The sequence below is a fragment of the Equus caballus genome, chromosome 10, assembly GCF_041296265.1.
Source record: "Equus caballus isolate H_3958 breed thoroughbred chromosome 10, TB-T2T, whole genome shotgun sequence".
NCBI lineage: Eukaryota > Metazoa > Chordata > Mammalia > Perissodactyla > Equidae > Equus > Equus caballus.
In genome coordinates this window covers 67810153-67837954 of record NC_091693.1, presented here as the reverse complement: position 1 = coordinate 67837954, position 27802 = coordinate 67810153, and the positions used below count along the sequence as shown (strand labels likewise).

The 27802-nt window shown below is 38.2% G+C and overlaps 1 protein-coding gene across 3 annotated transcripts in view; it reads right to left on the bottom strand.

Moving 5' to 3' along the window:
• Nucleotides 1-27802, bottom strand: part of RPF2 (ribosome production factor 2 homolog) — a 33134-nt gene that overhangs the window by 4719 nt on the left and 613 nt on the right. For 2 of the 3 annotated variants that reach the window (XM_070222771.1, NM_001309246.1), the window contains 7 exon segments: nt 26160-26292; nt 23863-23900; nt 21288-21327; nt 18569-18650; nt 17543-17619; nt 14059-14158; nt 5060-5162 (listed from right to left, as the gene is read on the bottom strand). In XM_070222771.1, the coding sequence (XP_070078872.1) occupies nt 5060-5162; nt 14059-14158; nt 17543-17619; nt 18569-18650; nt 21288-21327; nt 23863-23900; nt 26160-26292 (573 nt within the window). 3 annotated transcript variants of the gene reach the window in all.

The following is a 27802-nucleotide window of genomic DNA, read 5'->3' as shown; positions in this document are numbered from 1 at the left end:
GCGAATTCCAAGCGTCTAAGAGCAGTGACCATATGACTGTCATATCAGACATACTGCTGCATTTGCATCCATATTTTCAGTACCTCCAAATAAATGATATTTATAATGAACTCATATCAAGATTAATATCTTGATGAATACAAAACTGCTCATTTTCAGCTAGATGGGAAACCTGGCAATCCAGAACAGCTCATGGCACACCTTATGGATTCAGATCACCCAAGTACCACTGGACATGACAAAACTCCACTAAAGCATCTTTTTATTTATACAGGTGTCTTCCTAACAAAGTAATTTTTTGAGTGGTAAATACAATTAAGATTATTTCAGAATAACTACGTATGTTGCTCTTTATTGAAGAATTAAGTTACAGAGCCATACTGTCTGTGTAAATGATCTAGTCTGAATCACTTCACTGAGCATGCTTCCTGGTAGATCAAATAGATAGAAACAGAAGGAAACTCTCAGTTTTCAGCTCTCTGCATATGGTTTCTGGTGACAGACCTATCATCCCTTCTCTTCAGTAAGACCTCAAACAGTGAAATCTAGAAGCTACAAGTATCAATTGTTAATCCCCTAAAAAGCAACCCGTTTACTCTTTCTCAGAGGAAAAGTATTAATGGAGAATTTACAAATAATTTTTGTAATCACGCTAAGCAAAATGAAGAGACTATTAAACACCGCCTCACTAAAACAGAAGTAAAACCATTTCCTTCACCTGCATCCCATCATACACACTGTAGCTTTTTTTTTTAAATAGACATTTCAACTCCAGGCCTTTATATTTTCAACCAAATATCTACTGTCCAGAACTTTGACATCATAAGCCTAATCTCCGTCTCAGATCCTCGGTTTTCCCTCTAAGCTCTAAATCAAAAGTGACACTCGGTCCTGCAAGCTCTATGGCACAAGGTGCAGGGACACAAAGACACAGCCCAGTTCCTTCACTCTCAAATGGGCTCAGGCTGTTAGATATGTTGATAGGCAAATTCTATATATTTTAAAATACTATTTGCCTATTTCTTGAGAAAGACTGGCATTACCACTCTGGTTTGAACTGTAATTTCCCTATATTCCTCCCTTCTATATCCCTCTCTTCCACCAACAGAAGAGATTTTCATCACCTAAACCCTTTGTCTAGAATGTTGTGTTTGCTTTTTAAAAGTATGCTGGGGCCGGCCCAGTGGCACAGCGCTTAAGTTCACACGTTCCGCTTCTCGGCGGCCTGGGATTTGTGGGTTCGGATCCCAGGTGCGGACGTGGCACTGCTGGGCAAAAAGCCATGCTGTGGTAGGTGTCCCACGTATAAAGCAGAGGAAGATGGGCATGGATGTTAGCTCAGGGCCAGTCTTCCTCAGTGAAAAGAGGCAGACTGACAGTAGTTAGCTCAGGGCTAATCTTCCTCAAAAAAGAAAGAAAAGTATGCTAACACTTTCTGTTTTGCCTATTTCTCCCTTTAAAACCTAGTCAATGCCATGGCAAAGGCAAACGTGGCAGTTACTGAAGATTTTCTGTTTCATATTAATGGCTCTGGCCATATAGTGAATAAAATTCTCCAAGGAATACAAATAGTCACTCATGTATAAGGAATTAATTATTATAGGATACAGAGGAAGAGGTCAGTAACACTGATTTATTTCCCCAAAAGGCTAGGTCAAAGGTTATACTAACATAATTTCCCGTTCAGAGTTCCTTTCATCCAAAAAGCTCAAAACCATTTTATAAGCCTTACTAACCTTCACAAAGAATGAGTGTGAATATTAACTATTATCTTTTACCAACTGCTTAAGGGCTGGTTCGCAGTAAAAGAAAGAGGGCAGGACGTCGTGGTGCAGCCTGCAAGACTGCCTGAGGAGTCGCTAAGTCAGACACACTTCTGTCACATCCCCACCTCTATTTGCACCCCTCTCCCTCTTCTAAAGGAGGACCATCCATCTCAGAGGGGCCTCAGAATTACCTAAATGGTATCGCTACACTTTACAAATGACAAACAGATACCCTGAGAAGTGTCCTGCCCATGTCCTGTGGCTGACCCAGCCCAGAGTAGGTCACTAGGCTCAGAAGTGATGCTCATTCCTGGGACACTTCTTTCTTCCCCTCCCAAGTGTGGCACAGACCCTAGAGATTAAGCTGATCCACATTTAGTGATTTTCCCAGTAGCAGCTTGCTGTCAACCACACTGTCCATTTTCTATTTCAAATCAATAGCTAAGAGGCGTTACAAGGCATATATGAAACACCTAAAATTTTACACTGCAGTCTCTGTTTTTTTTCATTTTTTATTTTTTTGCTGAGGAAGATTAGCCCTGAACTAACATTTGTTGCCAGGCTTCCTCTTTTTGCTTAAGGAAGATTGTCACTGAGCTAACATCTGTGCCAATCTTCCTCTGTTTTGTATGTGGCATGCCACCACAGCATGGCTTGACGAGCAGTGTGTAGGTCCACACTGGGATCCACACCCCTGAACTGGGACCACCAAAGCAGAGCACACCGAACTTAACCACTCTGCCAGGGGCTGGCCCCTGGTCTCTGACTTTAAAAATTCCAACTTTTTTTTTTCCTTTATAGGAGCTGCCATGCCAACCTAACAGTGATTCCAGCAATTATATTCTTCTTAAAGTATGTGGATGAGTAGATATATTAGTTACACTGCTAATTTATCCTTGTTCTGAAGTCTGCTTTGCTAATTTTCAGTCCAATTTATTTCTCCAATATATATCTCTTTGTCTCTTTACAAATTAATCTTTCTTTTCACTAAATACAAGTTCTGATACAAATGAATACTTTCTGTGAAATTGTTCAACATGAAAGAGTTTTAGGTTATTGTTATTATTCATTCTCAAAGATGGTTACCTTTATATCTTTGGCTCCTTTATATCCCTAGCGTCTCCTTGTTTAACACAAATTTTCAAAAAGATTTTTCTTATGTTAGTGATTTTTAATCTTTTATTTCTTGTTCTATAAACAGGAGTCACCAACTTTATAATATATTCTTAAAAGCCCCAAAATCAAGTTTGGAAATTCAAACAACAGACTTAAGGGGCTTTCAATCTCAACTAGCTGAAAACAACATTAAAATCTCTAATTACATCTTGCAATCACGTGGATATTTTATTGTATTTTGCCTTACTATTATTATTATTATTATTACTTTGATGAGGAAGATTGGCCTTGAATTAACATCTGTCTCCAATCTTCCTCTTTTTGCCTGAGGAAGAGTGTCCCTGAACTAAGATCTGTGCCTATCTTCCTCTATTTTATATGTGGGACACTGTCACAGCACGGCTTGACGAGTGGTGTATAGGTCTGTGCCCGAGATCTGAACCTGTGAACCCTGGGCCGCAGAAGTGGAGCGCACAAACCTAACCACTACACCACTGGGCAGGCCCCCTCACTATTATTATTTAAACAAGCGGAAAATAGAAAAACGGAAGTGGTGGTACTAATCATATGGTGAAAAGAACTGAATATCTCTGACACAACGCAACTGAGACAAAGATGGAAACTGCCAACAAAACAGGTAAATATTTAGCTTCATTTGGACATTCACACGACAGAAGCTGGTCAACCATGTATTCCACTGTGAAGAAAAAACAAAATTAAAAACCATGGATGAAATGCTGAAGTCCACAAATGGTCACACAAACAGCATGACTGCACAGAAGACACTGTCAACACTGAGCTGTCAGCTCTCAGGCTGCACTGTCATGCACAACTCAAAATGGACATCAGTCTGAACTCAATGTTCAAAGGAAGGAGGTTTGTGGGGAGTCAACGTATTCTCTAGGAAAGTGTGGGCTCTATCAGTCAGTGCCAACACTTTATCTTAGTTAAGAAAAAAAACTTGGGCTGGCCCGGTGGCACAGTGGTTAAGTGCACATGTTCCACTTCAGCGGCCCGGGGTTCACTGGTTCGGATCCCGGGTGCGGACATGGCACCACTTGGTAAGCCATGCTGTGGCAGGTGTCCCACATATAAAGTAGAGGAAGACGGGCAAGGATGTTAGCTCAGGGCCAGTCTTCCTCAGCAAAAAAAGGATGATTGGTAGCAGATCTTAGCTCAGGGCTAATCTTCCTCAAAGAAAAAACAACTCATGCTTACAACAATATTGTAATAACTTTGTATGATGGCAGATGGTTACTAGTCTTCCCAGGGTGATCATTTTGTAATGTAAATAAATGTCAAAACACTGTGCAGTACACCTGAAACAAACACAGTATCGTATGTCAACTCTACTTCAATTTTAAAAAAAAGTCATGCTTACCTCAAGAGGTGCAACTGTAGCATATCACTAAGCTGCTTTTTTTTGTTTAAGATTGGCACCTAAGCTAACAATTGTTGCCAATCTTCTTCTCCCGAAAGCCCCCAACTACATAGTTGTATATTCTTGTTGTGAGTGCCTCTGGTTGTGCTGTGGGACGCTGCCTCAGCATGGCCTGATGAGCGGTGCCATGTCTGCACCCAGGATCCAAACCAGCAAAACCCTGGGCTGCTGAAACGGAGCGCATGAACTTAACCACTCGGCCACAGGGCTGCCTCCTCATTAAGCTTTTTAATGAAAACAAAATCAGTTTGTTAGGATCCATATTTATATTGTGGTGGGGGTAGGGCTAGAAAGCCTACACGGGAGACAGAGGATAAAATGAATCTAGCCACTGAATCTCCTTATTCCTTCCAGACTACATTTTTTAGACTCAGGGTTTTGAGATTTGCTTTGGCTGGCCTAAGACCTGCAGCTTGGTGCTCTAAATCCAGTCAAGAAAAATAAGGAGAGACTGCATAAAAGCAGGGGGGGTGAAGACTCAATGAGTGTTCTAAGCTCAGAGGGAGTGCAGTGTTGGATGCTCTGGGGCCCTGGAAGAGTGGGGTTCAGAGGCAGACGCTGGCAGGGGAAGGACAGGCTTGAGGGTCAGCACGGAGCTGCCGTGCCACAGCTATTCTGCAAACTCTCCAAACAAACTTTTGGCCAGAAACCAATTCTAAGTTTAAGCTCCATAAAACAGTCACACTAATGGGCCAACCTTGAGGATTAACAAAAACATGCCAAGAAACGCACTTACTTATAGCTTCGAAAGTAAATCTTCCCATTCAATGCAGTGAAGTGCAGAACATACTCTAAACCAGCCAGGCGGATATTTGATACTGTGGGGCCTCTGAAGAAATCTACAAGTACATATTAGGTTGTTAAAAAAAAAAAAGGCTAACACACTTTTAAAATTCAGTTACAAAGAACTACGTTCTAAATGCTCTGTTTTATATACTAATACCTAAAGAGATAAGACAGGTTTCACAAAAACTGATCCCTAAAAAATGTCCGGCGATCCCACCCTCCACCATTTAACCTCATGACTTTACTTCTGTGTTTTGTTCCCTGAGCCCTCGAATTTTTCAGTTTTGAAGTTCTCCCTCTAAGCTAGTGCTCAGCATTGGAGTGTATCATATTATCACGGATATTACTTTTTAAAAAATGTATAGCAAGGGATAAAATTTCAATCTATAAGACAGGTAGTCTAAGATGGCAAATTTCTACAGAAATGGGTGTGCAAACTTTGACTATTAAATCAAACTCACCTTTGTTTTATGGAGGAGGCCAACAAGTAAGAAAATTCTAACAAGAAATCTCAATTATATGAGCAAAAATTAACAAATTAAACTGTTAAATCAGAAAAGAACCATCGAGATCAATGAGTAGGCTGTTTTCCTACAGTGTGTAATCAAACCATTGGTGGCACATGAGATAATTTCAAACGACATACAGGCAGACCTAATTTCCTATGTATTATTTATCGTATTGTATACCATTTCCCATTCATGGTAGGGACATAAATTTCCTTTTAAAAAGAGGAGTCAATTTAAAGAAAAATCTCTAGCGAACAACACTATGGATACTACATGACTTGGCTAAAGTTAGGAAGGTGGTGCATAAAGAAGTTTGGAAAACAGTGATCAAGTTTAGGCCCCTCGTTTTAAAGCTAAGATTGAACCCCAAGGAGGCTAAATGGAAATACATGAACAATATTTAGCTAAGAGAAAGTTACAGACAAAGTTCATCCAGCTTAATTACTCAGGAGGAGCTGCCCCAGGCAGGTGATGCAGTGCACACATCTTTGGTTGTTTGCTTTTTCTTTCCCGTGGTTAACCAAAAAAACCCCAAAAACCCAGCACTAATACGCATAAAACAGACACAAGTGTGCGCGCACATGTATACACCACCCTTCCCTACTCCCCTGAACAAAAACCCCACAGGGATGTTTCTAAAAACCAAGCATATACTTTTCAAGGTATTTTATTTTTATTTATTTATTTATTTATTTTTTGAGGAAGATCAGCCCTGAGCTGACATCTGTGCCCATCTTCTTCCATTTTATATCTGGGACACCTGCCACAGCATGGCTTGAAAAGTGGTACGTATGTCTGCAGCCAGGATCTGAACAGCCGAATCCCGGGCGGCTGAAGCAGAGTGTGCAAACTTAACCACTGCACCACTAAGCTGTCCCCCCTTTTCAAGGTATTTTGATAGAATTTTTTTACCCCTGAGGAAGATTTGCCCTGCGCTAACATCCATGACAATCTTCCTCTATTTTTTAGTATGTGGGCCGCCAGCACAGCATGGCCACTAAGAGAGCAGCAGAGGTCCACACTTGGGAACAGAACCCAGGCTGCCAAAGTAGAGCGCACTGAATTTAGCCACTAAGCCACCAGGGCTGGCTCTAAATTTTGATCATAATTAATGCCATAATTTGCCAAAACCTGATTCTCCTTCAGTGACCAAGTTAATAAAGCCCCACTCACTACTGTGGTAGGGTTACTGAAGTCAAGAGTCATTCTGGAGAACAAGATATGTACATTCCAGTATCCCCTGAAACAGCTTTTGTAATGCAAACCTTGGAGGCATATGTGCTTTTTCCATAAGCTTTTAAGACTGAAAAGGAAAGAAGAAAAAACAATGAAATGAAGGTAGAAAGTTTTAAGAACACTGACCCTTACCTCACACCATACACAAAAATAAACTCAAAACGGATCATAAACCTAAATGTAAAACCTAAAATTGTAATACTTGGAGAAGAAAATTTAAGAGAAAAATCTTTGCGATCTGGGAATATGCAAAGGTTTCTTAAAACACAGTAAGAACATATCATTAGAAAAAAACTGATACAACAGACTTTTAAAAAATTTAAAAAGACTGCTCTTTAAACATCATTAAAAAGGCAAGCCACAGACTAACAGAATATATTCAAAGGCTATATACCAGAAAAAGAGACAAAGGACTTATTTCACACACATACACCCCTCTTATTACTCAATAATAAGAAGACAAATAACTCAATTAAAAAAAAAGATCAGGCAAAGATTTGAACAGACACTCTGCTAAAAGATATATGAATGGCCAATAAGCACATGAAAAGATGTTCATCATTTATCATCAGAAAATGCAAATTAAAACTACAATGATACCACTATTTTATTTTGTGGATTTTACTGGAAACACATTACTATCACTATACAACGCCCATTTGAATAACTAAAATTAAAAAGAACGGTCTACCAAGTATTGGCAAGGAGGTGCAGTAACCGGAGCTCTCATACACTCTTGGTGGGGATGTAAAATGGTAAAACTATGTTGGAGAACAGTTTGATAGTTTCTTAAAATGTTACACACACACTATTCAAATGATCTAACCATTCCATTCCTTGGTATCTACCCAAAAGAAATTCAAACATACATCCACACAAAAATTTACATATAAACGTTCACAGCAGCTCTTCTGGTAATAGTCAAAAGCTAGAATCAATCTAAATGCCCATAAACAGATGAAGGGACAAACAAATTATGGAATAATTATAAATGGAATACTGCTTGGCAATAAAAAGAAATGAAGTTTGGATATACACAACAAAATGATGAATATCAAAACAAATTAAGTGAAAGAAGCCAGGCCAAGAAAAATACATACTGTATGATTCCATTTATCTAAAATTCTAGAAAACGCAAACTAATCTACGACAGTAAGTAGATCAACGTTTGCTTAGAGTAGAGAAAAGGGATGGATTGCAAAGGGGCACAGGGAAATTTTAGGGGATGATGGAAAGTGTGTCTTGATTGCAGTAGTGTTTTCACAGGTGTATAGCTATGTCAAAATCCATCAAATTTTAAATCTTTATGTGTACTTGACTGTATGTAAATTATACCTCAAAAGTTGTTTAAAATGAAAAAAATTTAAAGCAATCCCCCAACAATTGAAAACAAAATGAAATGAACCTGTGTATTGAGATTGAGCTGGAGGCATTATCATACAGAAAAGAACTCTTCAAGTGACTTCAAAACACAGAAATTTGACCATTTATTCCTAATAGGACGTATCTTATAGACAAACAGAACTGGAAAAAAACACAAAAATCAAAAAACCTTCAACTGCATTCAATATTCTTATTAGTAGCAGTAATACCGATACCTCATTCTGAGACTGTTGTATGTGTAGTACAGTATAAAGTAAATGCATAATTACGGTGGAGTCACTGAGAATCTGGATTTTTGTCATGGATAAAACGAGGTACATACATGAGGTCAATGAAGTAAAGATCCTTTCGTCCTAAACTTGAGTTGGAAGTTTCAGTATGAACTCACGATATATTTTATCTTAGCAAACAAACATATTTCATACTTTTGTCTACTAAAAAAGCCTAAAAACAATGACAAACCCCCAAAAACATCCCTAGGACCCAGACTGTGATTTCTAAAATAATTTCTCACTTAAAAACACCCAGGGCTCCTTAGAGAAATAGCTGATTCCAGGCCTGGGGATATGACAGTACAATAAGAGTCTGAACTATCAAAAGGGTGATGGATTAAAACGTGTTGAGGGGCTGGCCCCGTGGCTGAGTGGTTAAGTTCACAGGCTCCGCTGCAGGCGGCCCAGCGTTTCGTTGGTTCGAATCCTGGGCGCAGACATGGCACTGCTCGTCAAACCACGCTGAGGCAGCGTCCCACATGCCACAACTAGAAGGACCCACAACGAAGAATATACAACTATGTACCAGGGGGCTTTGGGGAGGAAAAGGAAAAAATAAAATCTTTAAAAAAAAAAATGTGTTGAAACTCAGAATACTTGCAAAAAGGCAGACTCTAAAATGGGCAGGGATAATGGTTGAGATAAAAAGGGACATATTATGAGTACAGGGATAAGGATAAGAACCTGGTTAAACGGAAGTAAGGAGGAGGAAGAGGCAGAAGACAAACAGATTAAAGCCAGAAGGAAAGCCCCAGTTTGGATTTTTCAATGGATCAATTCCAAGCACAAATAAGATCTCAAGCGTGCCTGTGTCCATGAGTAAACACATTGGGAAAGCGCAGAGGTAGTTGACCAGGGTGTTGATGGGAAAGACTAGGAGATGGGGAGTCAGAGAATAGATAAGATCCTGATTCTGCCATTTACTAGCTCTTCACTCTGGACAAGTTAGGTAACTAGTCTCAATTTCTTCATCCATAACATGAGAATAACATTACCTTAATGAACGGAATTTTTTTTTTCTTAAAGATTTTATTTTTCCTTTTTCTCCCCAAAGCCCCCTGGTACATAGTTGTATATTGTTAGTTGTGGGTCCTTCTAGTTGTGGCATTGTGGGATGCTGTCTCAGCACGGCTCGATGAGCGGTGCCATGTCCGCGTCCAGGACTTGAACCGGCGAACCACTGGGCCACTGCAGTGGAGCATGTGAACTTAACCACTCGGCCACCGGGCTGGCACCTGAACAGAATGTTTGTGTCTCCCCCAAATTCATATGTTAAAACCCTAGTGTGGCTGCATTTGAAGATGGGGCCTCTAAGGAAGTAATTAAGGTTAAATGAGGTGTGTCAGAAAGGTGGGGCCCTGAGCCCACAGGATTAGTGCCATTATAAGAAGAGACACTAGAAAACTGCCACCCTCTTTCCTCGGTCTCTCTCTCCCTTTCTGCCTTCCCTGCACACACATGGACGAAAAGCCATGTGAGCACACAGCAAGAAGCCAGCAAGAACCCTCACCAGAACTTTGCTCCTGGACTTCCAGCCACCAGAACTATGAGAAAATAACTTTCTGTCGTTTAAGCCACCCAGTCTATGGTATTTTGTTATGGCAGCCTGAACAGACTACTGCAATTATCTTTATAGAGAGGCAGAAAGGATTAAATTTAATAAATTACCTGACCTAATCTATGGCAGTTATTTTATTATACATTTTTCAAGTGGAATAAGAATTAGGAAATGAGAAATGTTAAAAAAAAATTAAAACAACGACCACTGATGGAGATAAGGGCAACAAAGAAAAAGCAACCCACTTAGGTAGCTAAGTTTAAGGTAGGCCTTAAACGAATATTTAACAAAACTAACCTTTTACCTGATTTACTATCATCTTTATAGACAATGAATAGTCATATAAAAAATGGACCATAAAAATTAGGATGGACTGAATCTGAACATAGGTATTTCCTGGCTTCCTATAAAGAAAAGCAGGACCTGCTAAGATTAACTACAAATCTATAAAATATTTAAGAAAGCAAAACAGAAGCAAAATTCAGAATGAACAAAATGAGTGCCTGGCATGAAAATGCTAAAGTTAAGAAGGTAACTTTTCTTTCTGGCGAATCACACACAAAAGAAGAACTTCCTAGAAGGAAGAAAGCCCTTGATAAAATTCTTTCTCCCTACTGCTCTACTTTACTTCATCTGAACACACGACATAAACCGAGAAGTCTGCAGCCGTCTTACTTCATATTTATATTAAAAACTCAACTCCCCTCAGAGCCTGAGAAGCTCACTCCATTCCTCTACCTTTCTTTCTCGGGCTTTCCCCAGATTCCTTTTTGGTTTTCGCTCCCTCACCCTCATCACTGCATTATGTGGTCATTCCTGCCATCTAGTGGAAGCACAAAATAAGATAAAGTTTTTATAAAAACCATTTAAACAAAAGCCCTCTCTGTTATAACAAATTATAGTATAAGTACTCCCCTTACTGACAGTTAATAATTACACGGAAGAACTAGAGGAAAAAAAGACAGGAAATCTGGGCCAATGGAATACAAGTAATAGAAACCTTGGCTGAAAAAACACCCTTGGTATTTGGGGGTATGTAATGTTGGAAGAAGGAAATGTTGGTCATTGTCTTGCATGTATTATTATCATTTTTAATTCATGAAAAGTACAGGTAAGAACCTATAGCAAAGACTCTCAAGGGAACTGTTCACCTTGGGCAAGATGAACAACAGAGGCAGGAAAGCTCAGGTTTTGGGTTTTGATTCTGACTCACATACTTACCAGCTCTCTGACTCTCCATTTTTCCATCTGTAATATGGAATGTCATCAAACTCAAGAGCTTTATTAAGGATTAAACAGATAACAGTTGTACTCAGTTTTTAAAAAAATAGCCATTATTCTATAATTACCAAGACAAAAAATAACAAGTGTTGGAGAGGATGTGGAGAAAAGGGAACCCTCACACAATGCTGATGGGAATGCAAAGTGGTGCAGCCACTATGGAAAACAGTATAGAGATTTCTCAAAAGATTAAAAATAGAAATACCATATGATCCAGCTGTCCCACTTCTGGGTATTTATCCAAAGGACTTGAAATCAACAATCCAAAGAGATTTATGCACCTCTATGTTAGCTGCAGCATTATTCACAATAGCCAAGATGTGGAAGCAACCCAAGTGCCCACTGACTGACCAAAGGATAAAGAAGATGTGGTATGTATATACAATGGAATACTACTCAGCTATTAGAAAAAAAAGGGAGAGAGACAAAATTGTCCTATTTGCACTAACATGAATGGAGCTTGAGGGTATTATGTTAAGTGAAATAAGCCAAACAGAGAAAGACAAACACTGTGTGATCTCACTCACATGTGGAAGTCAATAAACAAATACATGGACAAAAACAACAGATTAGTGGTTACCAGAGGGGAAGGGGTCAGAGAGTCAGCAAAATGGGTAAGGGGGCAGATATATATGGTGGCAGATAAAAATTAAACTATTGGTAGTGAGCATGATGCAGTATATACAGAAACTGATAAATAATAATGTACACTTGAAATTTCACAATGTTATAAACCATTATGACCTCAATAAAATAAAAAGAAAAAATAGCCATCATTAATAAGAGAAATGAGAAGTTCTGAACATTGTAATCCCAACAATAAGACCATAAGTAATTCCAACAGCCAGCCCTGGTGGTATAGTGGTTAGGATTCAGTGCTCTCAACGCCATGGCCTGGGTTCACTTCCTGGTCAGGGAACCATTCTACCCACCTGTTGGTTATCATGCTGTGATGCTGAAAGCTACACCACCAGTATTTCAAATACCAGGAGAGTCACCCATGGTGGACAGGTTTCACTGGAGCTTCCAGACAAAGACAGACTAGGAAGAAGGACCTGGCCACCCGCTTTGGAAAAAAATTGGCCATGAAAACTCTACGAGTAGGGGCCGGCCCCATAGCTGAGTGGTTAAGTGCGCGCTCAGCTTCGGCGGCCCAGGGCTTCGCTGGTTCGGATCCTGGGCGTGGACATGGGACCACTCATTAGGCCATGTTAAGGCAGTGTCCCACATACAACAACTAGAAGGACCCACAACTAAAATATACAACTATGTACTGGGGGGATTTGGGGAGAAAAAGCAGAAAAAAAGAAAAAAAAACCCTATGAGTAGCAACAGAGAATTGGTTGACCTAGTGCTAGAGGGTGACAGGATAGTACAAAAAGACCAGGTCGTGTTTCACTCTGCTGCACACAGGGTCACCAGGAGTCAGAATCCACTCAACAGCACTAACAACAAAATCTCAAGTAAGGAAAATGACAGCAATGAGTCTGTCTACAAACCTTTTTCAGTCGGCTCAGATTTGTAAAGAGCATGTACACAATTTAATTTATTTATAACATATACTCTAATAACTTTTAAAAAGTGATCTAGACTACTGTATCTAAAAATCCCAAAGAAAGGCAACCAAAAAAGTGTCATAGCTTGTAAGAATGGTGCAAGAAAAGCGCAAATGGAATAAATTATTTAAACTTAAGAAAATGCTGCTGAGTATCAGAAAACTTCATATCTCTAGGGACAAACTAAATTACTTTCCAGAGTTAGAAAAGAGCTGGCAGATGTGATCACAGAATATTAAGTATTAGTAACCTTTAAGAAATCACGGAGAGCGAAAGTGCCAGCTTTTCAAAATAGGGCAGAAAAAGCAGTTTAAAATTGATAAATTTAATGTGAATCCCAGATAATGACAGTAACCGTAGACTGGATTTTAAGAAGGTGACTTGTCAACACATAGGCAAGGATGTAGTCATTATATAAATCATTAGGAACCAGCGTAGTTCACTAAGAGTAAGTCAACTCCAAAACCACCTTACAAGGTTATTGTGAAAATGAAGCAACATATATAAAGTACAGGCCTGACACTTAGGATGACGAAGATAATGAAATAAAAGGAGCCAGGGAGGTCACTGAGGGTTTCCTGGGAAAGAAACTTGATCTGAAACTTGCAAGAACCGAAGAAACCAGATAAATAAGAATGAAATTAGAAAAGACAATACGAACGGGCATGGTATACTTTCAATAAACAACTTTTTTAATGGAAAAGGGAGGAAGGAGATCAAAAAAGCAAGTTATGTGGGGTCGTAACGTGAAAAGTCATACATCAAACTAAGAAAAAGTAACAGAGATTTCCGAGTTGGAAGTGAGTGGTTTATAACAATCTTGAAAATCTAACTTTCCAATTTTCTGAATTTAATTTAATGACAATAATGACAGGAGGTGGGTGCAAGCATTTTATAAAGTGTAAAATGCTATATAAATAGGTTGATACCAAAGTTACTAAAAATAATAATGATCCATAGAATATAACATCCCTTTAACTGTCCCCTGTTGCTAGTGGGGAATAAAGAAGATAACAAAAAGGAAAAAAAGAGATCAGGAAGAAAAAGGAGGAAGAAAAAGCTGTATACCTAGAGCGAAGTGGAAAGTGCCCCAGTGACATCTTAGACTGTCCACTTGAGCTCCCCCTACTCGGAGTAAATATTAAAATACTTACCAATAAGGAGACTTTTTAGCCTTCTGTAGTCTTCTGTTACATCAAAATCATCACCAGCAAATATTAACATAGGTTTTGTTCCCTCTGGACATTTACTATTCTACGAAATGAAAAAAAATTGTAATTATATAATTATCAAGTCTAAACCGTTTGTATGCTAAAGTGTTGTAGTCAATACTTATATACAGTGATTTGTTTTCATATTTTCTTAACTGTCCTAAAACTATGTCTATGAATACTAATTTTAGACTTAAAACTAGAGTTGGGATTTTTAAACTTACAGATTTTTATACTAAAAAATAATTTTTCATTCCACTCCCTCACACTACCAAATTAGTGGTTAAAGAATGATCTAAGCTACCTTTTAACATTATTCTATGCAAATAATAAAATAAAAAGCTAAACTTACTGTAGAACAAACATAGCCCTCTAATAGCCAGCATCCCAGAATCAAAATAAATTTAACTTCTTTGAATTATTTGTACCACTGTGCCTTTCCTACTGTATCACATAAATAGCATTTTTAAATGAAAGCTAAACTAAACTACCGACTAAACATTCACATGGGAAGCAATACAATTTTATACAAGCGAGAGAAAGTATGGGCAAGCCTCACTCAGCAGGGTTGAAGCTTACTATAAAAAGTATTTTGTCCAGTTCTGGATTTTCTATAAGAATGCGACACGAGTAATAAGAGGATTTAAAAGCCACCAACGTGAAAGAAGAAAAAAAATCAAATAGAAAAAATTCTTTAACTGAAGGATTGATCTATGGAGGGTGGTGAACAGCTGTTGGTCTGAGCTTCCCATCGATTCCAGTACCTGTGCTCTGACATCAATCAAGGATTATCCAAACCTGGCAAAAAAACCCAGAAAAACAGGACTAAAAAACAAACATCCTCTGCCCTAGGACAAGAGGTCGCCTGTTGCTTCCCTGTTCACCATAACCACTCGTGTTGACATTCTCTGCTTCCAAACCCTGAACTTTAACGGTCTATCCTTAGGAGATGTGCCTAAGATCTGTCTGTCTGATAGAGGGTCTAGATGGACCCTCCAGATCCAATGACTCTTCCATTTTCCATCTGTGCCTACCGGACCCTCCACTGCTCCTCCTAGGTCTATGGGGGCTATTTAAGCAGACAGTCAGTAAGAGAAAGTGAGGCAACATCAACTACAGCTTTGGCTTTCAAACCATCCTGACCACAGTGCATAGTAATAAAAAATATTATTTTAAGTCATGACCCAGTATACACATCATAAAAGTATAACCAAACAAGTTATGCGAAACAGTACTTAACGTGTGCATCACTGATATCTTTCCCAATGCGAAAACCCTGAACTAGAAGAAACCACAAGAGATGAGCTTTATTTAAGTAGTCTGAAAGGCACTTAACATTCAAAATACTATAAAAACACTATGATATAGTATACTAAAAATACTATAATTATGTGAAGGCCTTGAACTAACATCTGGAATTAGGTCTTCTTAAACAAAGGAAAAAAAGGAAATAATTCTTATAAATTATATACAAACTTTTCAAATAAGATATCCCCAGACAGTTGCAATGTATTTTATCCTGTCTAAAATAGAATCAACTAGCCTTTAATTTTAATCATCTCATTCATTAAGGTTTATTTTACATAGAATAACCATCCCTAGAAGTTTGGCCATCTTAGAAAACAGGCTCCTAGAATAATCACTCAACTTCCTGGCAGACGCTGATCACCTGTTGCTTACGAGTTAACAGACAGATGATGCTCAGCAACAAAAATAAGCCAGAGAGAAAAGAAATACCTGGTGAAGATGTCCTAAAAATGAGGACGTAGAATTAAAGAAGAAATAAATATAAAAGGAAAGTGTAATGAAACAGGCAACTCCAAAATACACTGCAAATATAAGCTTGTAACCAAAAATGGGGTAAAAAGTTGAACACAGGCTAACAGTCTATGTTAGGATGCCAATGTAAGCATATTCTCAAAAATCAATGAATTTTATAGTTATGGATATATTCCATGAGTGACTGTTTAGTATTCAATTCAAATGGTTCTTGAATGAGACCTGACAAGCAATAATGGTTTTGTGGTCCAGTTTCGAAGCCGCACAGTGATGGAAGTATTTCTTTGCTTTGGAAGCGAAGTGGAGAAGAGGGGCTGGCATGCAGACATCAGCCAGCGCTCATGTGCACCAACTGGGGACCACACTAGGAGCAGTGGTAAAGGTGAAGTGGGGACCTGCTGCTCATCTCCAGGGATTCGTGCATGGTCCCAAAGAAACTGTAATAAAAGGATGGATTCCACCATAATAAAAGATTACAGCTTATACACTTCACAAAACACCTTCCAACATATTATATTCATTGATAAGTATTTTCACATATCTCATTTGATGTGGTTTTACTTACCTAAGACCTGACTGCAATTGAGGGTTGGGGAAGTAACTGACTTGTCAGGTCACAAACAGCATCTAAACGGCCAAGACAGGCCTCTAAGTGTTCTGCCTCTAAATGCAGTTTCAAGCACTGTTCTACTTGTACCTGAGGAAGCTGGTGCAGCTGACTAAGTGGGGATCTGATCCGAGCCTTTTTTCAAACCCACAGGAAACCCAGAAGGCATGTCTTCTTCTTAGGGAAAGGCTCAGAAAAGGAGAGATTACATATTTGCTGTAATTCTTTCAACTATACCATGAGCCTCAAAGATCCATAAATTTAGAACAGTTACATAACTTCCCATTACAAACTTCGATCTCCTTTCTTTCAAAGTCTTTGAGTACTAACCTTGGTTATACCATTTACTCTATGTATGACTCTAGGTCACCAATGGAATCCCTCTGGGCCTCAATCTCCAAATCTATACAAATCTGATACGATAAGCCTTACAGAGGTTAGCTATGAGGTCTAAGTGAAATAATGTATTTGATGGAGTAGATTAAGCCAGAAGCAGAGTTTCGAAAGAGCAGAAGGCCAATTTGGACCTAGGAGCTGAGTTAGGACAGTTTTCTTGCTTTTCTGAGGCTACTTAACTACTTTTTATTTCATAATCCCATTCAAACAAAGGAGACACAAAATACAAGTCCTCAGGGGGAGGACAGATCTAGCCATTTGGTGGCTGGCAGCCAAAATACCGTAGAATCAGCCAGAGCTTCCTAGGGTTAGAACAGGGCTCACTGAAAATTCTAGTATTTCACGGTTCCATAAAATAGATGCCGCGATAATTCAGAGGGAGAGCATAGCATTTAAACCGTGGGCCAAGAGAAGAGTCAGTGACCAGACCGAAGTCTAAGGGCCAGAAGACCCACGTATGTGTTACGTGCCATAAACATATTCCTCCTTTTAAAGTAAAGGTAAAATGAAATTGTGCTTTTAGAGCAACAAAGTTCTTTTTCACTTAAGGTACAAAACTGTATTGGTACTCTTCACCACAAGATGTCACTCTCACCCAAGAGCAACATCACAAAACGCTTTTAACTTTTACGATCAGTATGTTACCTTAATATCTTTTAGAGATACAAACTTCTCGATACCCAATTCAATCATATCCAGCACATGGTAGTCATACATACGACCTAGAAAGAAAATACATTTTCTTTTAAGCATTTATTTTTTGCAAACAGCTGGCTTATATGTACCCAGTTACTGGCATGTTCAAAATGTCTCAATATCTGCCTCTTTTCTTCCTCCTTATACTCTCTAAACATGTCCTCTCTTTCTTAAGTTTTCAACTCTACCCAGAATAGACTGTTGGATCTTTGCCCTAGAAAGGATCTCAGAGATCATCTGGCCAAACTCCCTTATTTTAAAGATGAGTAAATGAAGCCCCACAGAGGGTAAAGGGCTTGCCTAAGCCAGTGAGCATGTAAGAACAAGTCTCAATAAACCCAAGCAAGGTTTCTTTTTCAAATGTATTCATTCAACAGACACTTACTAGCAAAGAGTTAATTTACGTGGGTAGGTATGCCACGTTGTTTTTTCTAATTCTAATACTGACTTAGGAGATATATATAGAGAGATATAGAGAGAGAGAGAGAAAGAGAGAGAGAGATATACTTTTTTTTGAGGAAGATTAGCCCTGAGCTAACTACTGCCAACCCTCCTTTTTGCTGAGGAAGACTGGCCCTGAGCTAACATCCATGCCCACCTTCCTCTATTTTATATGTGGGATGCCTACCACAGCATGGCTTGCCAAGTGGTGCCATGTCCACACCCGGGATCCACACTGGCGAACCCCAGGCCACCGAAGCGGAATGTGTGAACTTAACTGCTGCACCACTGGGCTGGCCTCAGGATATATATGTTTTATATTAGAAAAATATCTACAACTTCAGGTATGGTGATATTTACATGCCTACTCTTTGCCTGCAGAGAGGTAGATAAAAAATTTTATTCAAATTCACAAGGAAAAAAATAACTAGCTTAGGGCTTACTGGTTACTCCTGAATCCTCAACACCATCAATTAATCTGAGTCACAGAGCTGACTCTATAAATAAAAATATTAAAAAGTAAATGATACTTACCTATTACTAGATTATTTGGTCGCTTCTTATTATGGGAGCCAAACATGAATAAAGAACAATCTGACTTCTTTGAAAAGAATTCCTGTAAAACCACAGAAATCCCATTTGGTCAATGCATAAATATAAGAACCTTAAGAATTGTACCACTGAACTAAAAAAAAAAGAAAGATGTAAGATCAAGACTAAAAATACACGACAACTATTAGGTTACTAAATAAAATGAGACCATTTATTTTCAGCTATGCAGTTGTTTTGGAACTGCACACCAAATATTTCACTTGCTGAACAAATGCCTCTACTCATGGGACATTACTGACATCAATGGTGCATCTTAGTATGCATTTAAAACACACATGAATATACAGAGGACCTACATGAACTAATCAAAATGGTGTTCTTGGATGTTTATAATTGGACTCATGAGTTTATAATACATTTAGCAACTTTTCATTGCAAACTTCATCTATGCAGCAATCTTGCCCTCGAATCTTCATGCCACCCCAGCTGTGACTAGTTCCATGTGGTACATCCGGTAAGGACGGACTGACAGATCTATGATGTTCCTACCAGTAAGAGATAGCATCTCCATTTGGTTCTCAAAAGTATTGACTTCCATTACAGATTTGAGAGAAGTGGAAATACAGTTATGGAGCTTTCTATCCTAGACAGCTCGTTTCAAACTGAGGCCTATACTCTCTCTCTCACACACACTTTGATAGTTATTGAGATTCCCAATCTCAGCACAAAAATTAGAGTCCACGTGTTCTAGTCTAGTCCTAGTTGGAAAAGCTTCCAAAACTAATGACAAAAAATTAAATAACAGATGAAACAACCATAATCCTCAACTTTTCTTCATTGGTTACAAGAGTCCCTGAGGTGTGCGCCCCTCGTTTGATTATCATTCATTCCAGTATTTAAGCAGAAGCAAACAAGCACACAACTACCCACTAGCCTAGATGCAGAGTCAGAAGGTACAAGAATTCTGGCTTTGCCACTTACTATGGGATCTGTTCAACCTTCTGAAAATTAGTTTTATCATGTGTAACAGGGACAATAACACCTCCTGCAAAAATCTGCAAGGGCCACATGAGACATCCTATGTGAAAGTACCTTATACTACGTCTGGAACAAAGTAGGTATTCAAAAAACGTTTTTTAAATGTTCAAGTCTGTACAACTAGAAGGACCTGCAGCTAGAATACAAACTATGTACTGGGGGGCATTGGGGAGAAGAAGGAAAAAAAAGATTGGCAACGGATGTTAGCTCAGCAGCCAATCCTTAAAAAAAAAAAAAAAAAATGCTCAAATCAATGAAAATGATTTCTTAAAATCTTTTTTTACATTCTCATGTTATGACTAATACCCCAAAGCTTTCCGTAAAATACCCTTCACATACATACAGTACTGATCTGTCATTCTTCTCCATGAAGTCTTTTTATAAGCTAAAATTCTAGAGAAAGGGTAGTCAAATTATCTGCAAAAGGACAGGTAGTAAATATTCTAGGCTTTTAATATGCTTTAAAAAAACCTCTTTAAAAATGTAAAAACCATTCTCAGCTCACAGGCCTCTCACACACAGGGATTTCGCTCACAGGAGGTATATTTGCCAACTCTTGTTCTAAAGCACAGTTCCAGGACGATAGTATAAGAAACGTGTGACTGGGGAAAAGGGGTCAGGAGGAGGAATTCAACCACATTGCCAACATGACCACTGTTTCCACAGCCATTTCGAGCTCTAGATGACTGAGATTTATTAATTTCAAGTGTAGGAAAAGCTGTCATATCAGCACTAATTTAAAAAAGAAGTACAGAATGCTACAGATTTTACAATATGACACTGCTACAATGGTCATTTAACATCACAGCGCCACAAAACAAAACAAGTCCTCAGTAAGTGGTGGATGGAAGAGCTAGAATTCTGGCGTAAGCCCTGTATTTTTATTCTTGTGATCTCTTCAACAAATGACTGAAAAACTCAAGATTGAAATGAAAGAAATTTTGTAAAAAACTGAATATCTATTTTACCAATATTTTTGGCAATATATCTTAATATAATTTTCATTGCAGTTAGATGCCACATTAGGATAATATGTTCAATTTTAGTCTTCTAATTAATTATTGAGATTCTATTCAGAAAGTTCTTCTTTAAATTCACTAAAAAAAAAAAAACACGTAATGTGTTCCTGTCAAGAGAACACAATCACATTCTGATTTTTTTAAGTCAATTTAAATAGTTTAAACCACTTATTCCCTTAAGATTTTCTTTAGAAAGAAACCAATACCACCACATACTCAAAGTCCATTCATCATTCACCATTGACTACGTATCACCTTTTATCTTCTGATTTCACTTACTAGCCTTTATTGGAAGAAAGAAAACTCAAATTTTTAAAATTAAACTTCCTTTATAAAATAGATTCATAACAAGCTTCCTTTTTAATAATCTATTAATTATGCACTTAAAATGTAATTCAATTTTTAAAAATTCTACCAATATAGTACTTGCAAGCAGTGAATATACATACTAATCACAGAGAAATGTAACATCTATATTCCTATTTTTGAAAGTATAAAAGCCTTATTTCCCCTACATTTTACATCAAATTTATGTATTCATAAAAATTTATGATTCAAAAAAATCATAAATTAGGAGTACTGCATAAATTAGCCTGAATAATCATTTATATGCTCTCTTAAATCAGAAAAATCCTTGTACTTACCAATGATGTCTGATCCTCAAATGGTCTTGTAATATTTTTCCTAAGAAAATTTAAAAAAAAGGTGACTCTAATTTTAATCCTAACTTTAATAATCTTAGTAATTCATCCATAATAATTAAGTAACATATCAGGTAAATTTTATATTCAGATGATCAAAAAAAGAACCTGGAAGGATATCCTCAGTTCAAATATTTATTTAGTGCCTATTATGTGCCGGGCACTGTTCTAGGAGCTAGCGACACTATCATACCATGTCAAACAAGATCCATGCTTTCATGGAGCTTACATTCTAGTGGAAAAATAAACAAATTCAAAAATAACCTGTGAGAAAAGTAAAAGAAGGCATTTTGTTAGTGTGAAGAGTGGAAAATGACTATTTGAGCTGAGACTTGATTAATGAGGAGTTAGCCACGGAAAAGTTTTGAGGTTAAGAGTATTCTAGGAAGAGAGAATAGAAAACGCAATGATTCTGAGACAGAACAAGCTTAGACTATTCAAGAAACAGAAAGAAGGCAGGAGTCACTGGAGCTTAGTGAACAAAGGCATAATGGTGGGGTACGGGTCAAATAAGTATAGACAGCCCAGACTATGCTGGGCCTCGCTGGTCAAGGTAAGGAATGTAGATATTAGAAGAATAAGCACTGGAGGGTTTAGGCAGAAGAGTGATATGATCGGAATGGAATGGAATGCGGTGCAGCAAGAGTGAAAGGAGTCAGTAAGGAGTTGTTGCAGAAATCCAGAAGAGAAAGAAGAAAATGATGGATTGCACCAGGAACGACAGTAGTGGAGACAGAGAAGCAGTGGGCAGAGAAATGGAGAACACGCTACCTTTCATGCAAAAGGGAAAGAAATAAGAATATATATTTTTATTTGCTTAAATGTGCATAAAGAAATTCTGTAATATATACAAGAAAATAATGGTGGTGGTTATTCTGGGAAGAGTGTGTGTTTATATTTTCACTGTATAATTTCTGATTTTCAATCAGGTAAATAAAGTATATAATTCATCATTTTTAAGAATTTAAAGAGAAAGAAAATCATATACAATATGATCTCAATTTTGTCTAAAAGAATAAAACAGGAGGCTGCTCCAGTGGTGCAGCAGTTAAGTGCGCATGTTCCACCTCGGTGGCCTGGGGTTAGCTGGTTCGGATCCCAGGTGCAGACATGGTACCACTTGGCAAGCCGTGCTGTGGTAGGCGTCCCACGTATAAAAAGTAGAGGAAGATGGGCATGGATGTTAGCTCAGGGCCAGTCTTCCTCAGCAAAAAGAGGAGGATTGGCAACAGACATTAGCTCAGGGCTAATCTTCCGCAAAAAAAAAAAAAATTGGGAGAAAATGTTAAAATTACACAGTGCTTATCTATGAGTGGTTATTTACTCCTTTAAGCATTATCTCAATTATCTAAGATAAACATGTATTACTTTTATAATCAGTAAAAAGAAAGTATTTAAAAAAAAATGATTAGGGGCCAGCCCTGTGACTGAGTGGTTAGGTTCACCCACTCTGGCTCAGTGGCCTGGGTTTCGCCAGTTCAGATCCTGGGTGTGGGCGTACAGACTGCTCATCAAGCCATGCTGTGGCAGCATCCTGCACAGAAGAACTAGAATGACTTACAGCAAGGATATACAACTATGTACTGGGGCTTTGGGGAGGAAAAAAGAAAAAGGAGGGAGATTGGCAACAGATGTTCGCTCAGGGTCAATCTTCCTTACTAAAAAGCTTTAAAAAAAAAATTATAAGGGAAACAAATCAGGAAAAATTATTGCAGGATTTATGATTAACAGGTAACAGCAATTCACAAATAAGCTAATATGACCTATTGGGAACAAATGAAAAATTTAAGTTAAACAAAATATGATTTTAATTTAAAAAAATAAACCAAAAGTAGGTAAAGACTCATTAAACTTGTGGGATACTGGAAGAAAAGGATGATATTAGTGAAAAACTGGTACAAACCAAAACCCAAGCCTGTAATTTAGTTAACATTATTGTACCAGTGTTAATTTCTACTTTTGATAACTGTAACATGGCTATGCAAGATGTAACATTAGGAGAAGTTAGGTGAAGGGTATATGGGAACTCTACAGTTTTTGCAAATTTTCTCTAAGTCTATCAATTATTTCAAAATAATATATATGATTACAACTATGTAAGAATATTCGACACAAATGAAAAAACAGACTGGAAAGAAATAAGTTAAAAATGTACGTAAGGGGGGCCGGCCCTGTGGCCGAGTGGTTAAGTTTGCGCAATCCCCTTTGGCGGCCCAGGGTTTTGCCGCTTTGGATCTTGGGCATGGACATGGCACCACTCATCAAGCCATGCTGAGGAGGCGTCCCACAGAGCACAACCAGAAGGACCTACAACTATCTACTGGGGAGGCTTTGCGGAGAAGGGGAAAAAAAGATTGGCAACAGACATTAGCTCAGGTGCCAATCTTTAAAAAAAAAAGTATATAAGGAACTGCAGTGTTTTTTTAAAAAAACTCTTTTCTAAATCTTCCATAAAGTGGTTGGTTGCTACTTTTATAATGGAACAATACAATTTCAAGTAAAAGAAATCATGACTTACTTTTTATACAGAACGCCATATGGTTTTTTCAGTGCATACTGTAAAACATAATTTACAGATTTAAAAAAAAAACATATTCTAAAACGCAGAGACAAAATAAAGCATTATAATAGTCACTATACAAGACTACCCTGGTCCCTGAATCCTATTCTGATGTCTTCTGCTTGGCTCCCTTTTGATCACTTACAACTTGCAACACATGCCTGATACTCTAACCTAGACTAGATTTTCTTACTTAAAGGTTTCTATGTCCTTTCAACAGTCCATCCAACTTAAAAGATTCCCTTCATTTCTTTAAACTCTACCTATTCCCTTCTTTCCAGGCAAACAATTTGAGAGTAGAAAGAAGAGCAGAAGAAAACACAAAAGATAAATCCTATAAGGAAAGGCTGAGAGAATCGAAAACTCATTGTCTGGAGATAAAAGAACTGAGAAACAGTCACAATGATGACAATCAGAATACTAGCCAGAGACAAAGCCCTTCAAAAAAATTCCTGTGATTCAAGCCTTCTTTCATTTTTTTCCTACTACCTTCCACCCATCCACTAATAATCACTTATTACCCATATGGTCCCATGCTCTACCATAGGAAATAACAAAGATCTAAGGCATTATCTCGCATTAGAGAAAGGGGAAAGTGAGGGAAACAACAAAAAATAGGGTGAAATGATCAGTCATCAACTATCAGAGCTGGTGAACAAGGGAAATTCACAGGGAAAATCTATCTTAAGTCCTAAAACTTTTGACGATTCTTGACCAAACGTTTCCCTGCCTCAGTGTAATGAATTACCACCTTTGTTGACAACTCAGAGTCATCAATATGAGCGTTACCTACTGTAATAACCTGTAATACTGTACTGCTCTTAGAAGACGGGCCGTATCCCATCAATACAATGACATTCAGACAAATATATTAAAAAAGGATGAGCCAATTTAGACATTCAGATATCTGAACTGACCATCGTATTTAACAAGCATAGGGAGTTTAGTCAAATTTAAAAATCTACTCAATTACTTAGTTCATTTAACTCAACGAATTTATCTGCTATACTGGAGACCTAAATATTCAACTATCTACTAGATAACCCCACAGACTATGCCTTTCGGTCACTGATCAAACATTTACTGAGCACCTACTATGTGCCAGACACTGGGCTACACACCAGGCTACAGAGGAAGGAAAAAAAAACAGAGCTTTTATCTTCATCACCTAAATTACGCATCCTAAACTGAACATGTCACTTTTCCCTCCAAACCTGCTTCACCGGATATTTTCCCTTAATTGGCATTATAGCTCATGGGCATCCAAGACAGAAACCTGGTCAGTCACACTTCTTATTCCTGCACAAACTCTTCTACCCTCAACATCTGTTCTCCCTGGTCATCTCTCATGTTCACTGCTGCCAGACTCCAGCTGCTCTGTGCCTGGCTGACAGCAATGGCTTAATTAGTTTCCTACATTTGCTCTCAGTCCTCTCTAGTCAAGCCAATTAAATGGAAGGATCATACCTCTCACTTCAAATCTTTCAACGGTTCCTTAGAGCCTTCAGAATAGAGTCCAAGCTCCACGTTACTATCTGATCCCTGCCTGTTCTTCTAGCTTCATCTAGCCCACCCTCCTTCAGCCATGCCCAATTATTTGCAGTTCCCCAAACGCATCATGCTCCCCCACACTCCCTTTTGCACGAGCTTTTTCCTCATCCTTGGAAGCCCCTTTCTTCCTTTTCCTCTCTCCTTTCTTGCTCCAACTCCTCCTACAAAATGAAGCTTAAGCATCACCTCTGGGAAGCCCATCCTGTGTGCGGGTACCCCTATGGGACTCTAACTCTGCCTCCCATCCCACTCTGTACACGCTTCCAGCACAGCACTTACTTCACAGGGCTATAAATTTTTTACTTGTCTATCTCCCTCATTAAGCTCGCCGAAGGGAGAAGCTGCCGTATCTGTTAATGCCCATCACCTAGCACAGCTAAGTGGTGTTGGTGAGGGAATAAATATATACAGTAACATGCAGTTATTTCACTTCACAAATTAGATCGATGCCTTAAAGGTGAGTAAACCAAATTCTAGTAATTGAAACCAGTTAAAATTTTCTAAAGGAACTAGTTGCTTTAAGGAAAACAACAGTCAGTGCCTTGGCAAGGCAAATAACCTCCGACTTCAGCTTTTCTCTAAGGCTAGCAGTTCTTAAGGCAAGGCAAACTCACCTATGCATTTCTCCAGCAGCCCACACTAGCATGCAGAAAATTTCCTAAAATGATTTCAATACTATTTTAAAAATAAGTATATATACGTACCACATCTCTAAGCACTTGTGTCACTGTTAAATTTGCATTGCCCCCTTTAATCAGCATGGCATTTTTAATATTTTCACTGAGTTTCGGTTCTCTCTTCTCAAGGAATCTCTTGGCCCTTTTCGTTTTGGGCTTTCTGTTCAGAAAATAACAATTCATAACAACTTAAAACATTTTCCTCCTATTACAAAACCATGACTTGACTAATGTGCAAAATCTTAAAAATCAACAGAGGCATTACATAACATTCATCAGTTAGGATTCCACCATTAAACAAAATCTCACTTTTTAAGGAGATAATTAGTAAAGGACATTCAGTTATTACTGTTAAATTAAACGTTAATTTTATTAGCTTTTGGTTTTTCAATAACACTTTCATTTTCATAGTCCAAGCACTCTTTCATTACTGCTTTTTCCTAAATCTTTTTTTTAGTTAAAAAAAAAAAGACTTGAATACTCTTGCTGTTTTTACTCCATTATTTTTTCTTTAATCTTAAAGCAATCAAACTGTACGCTGTATCCTAACACACAGAATTGCACACCGACAGCTCATGAACTCGGGGGCAGTTACTAAGCATAGGGAGGCAAATTCTTGCTTATCTTTCCTCCAGCTTTAAGACCATAATGCCTGCCAGGAAGTATACACTGTCCCACTACAACATCACTGCTGAGAAGTCAAATATGACTCCAAAAAAAGGAGGATAAAATGACTGACACTTTTATAGAGTCACTCTATTAAGCCTTAATCCTCACCAAGACCCTATGTGACAGGCGCAATCACGTTCACTTTACAGACGAGGCACCTGAGGCCAGAGAAGTCATTTGCCCAGGGTCACATAACTTGTAAGGAGGCAAATCTTCAAAATGAGCTAGACTAAAAACTCATCTAGACCAGTCATCCTGCACAATATGAAAACAAATACATTACTCTGATTTGATGATGTGACAGCAGGAGTAGAATGTTTTTTATATGTTTCTCCTCAGAAAGGGCTTCACTTCTACTTCCTCTACAGTGATTATGTCGCTTTTCCAACAGTCCTCTGCCATCTACTGAAAGAATTCTTCTTTTAAATAACTATGACCTTCCCTACTTCTTCCAGTCCTATGGACTCTTCGAGAAGAAAAACAGAATATACATACACTTTAGTTTACCGTGCATACTTAAAAAATTCCTCTCCAGATAAAATGTCAAGCACATATAAAGCTTCTAATCCCTTACTGGTTGGTAAAGACACATTATTTATTAAATGGAATCAAGAGGTCTTTAGGGTCTATACGGCAATTAAGTGATATGTGCTCTATATTCCATGTGGTTTGTTACTTCTCGCTAACCAGCAACAAATGTAACACCTTCTATGTTTTACTAGCTGTTTGTGCCCCAATTAGACCATAAACCAGTCTTACGGATATTTGCCGTCCTCACATCTAGAGAAATAGACAGCAAGTGTGCAAAAATCTAGGCATTAATGACTGAAAGAATTTGCTCTTCTTGATCGCATGTTAACCCAGGTAAATCGCACGAAAACCACAGCAAATAACCGCAATAATATTTAGGAGATCAAAAATATTTATGGAACGAATTGAAAACAGCCATCGCTCCAGGATAACTCGGAGACGTGGACAAGGTTGAGAGGAAAAAAAGCAAA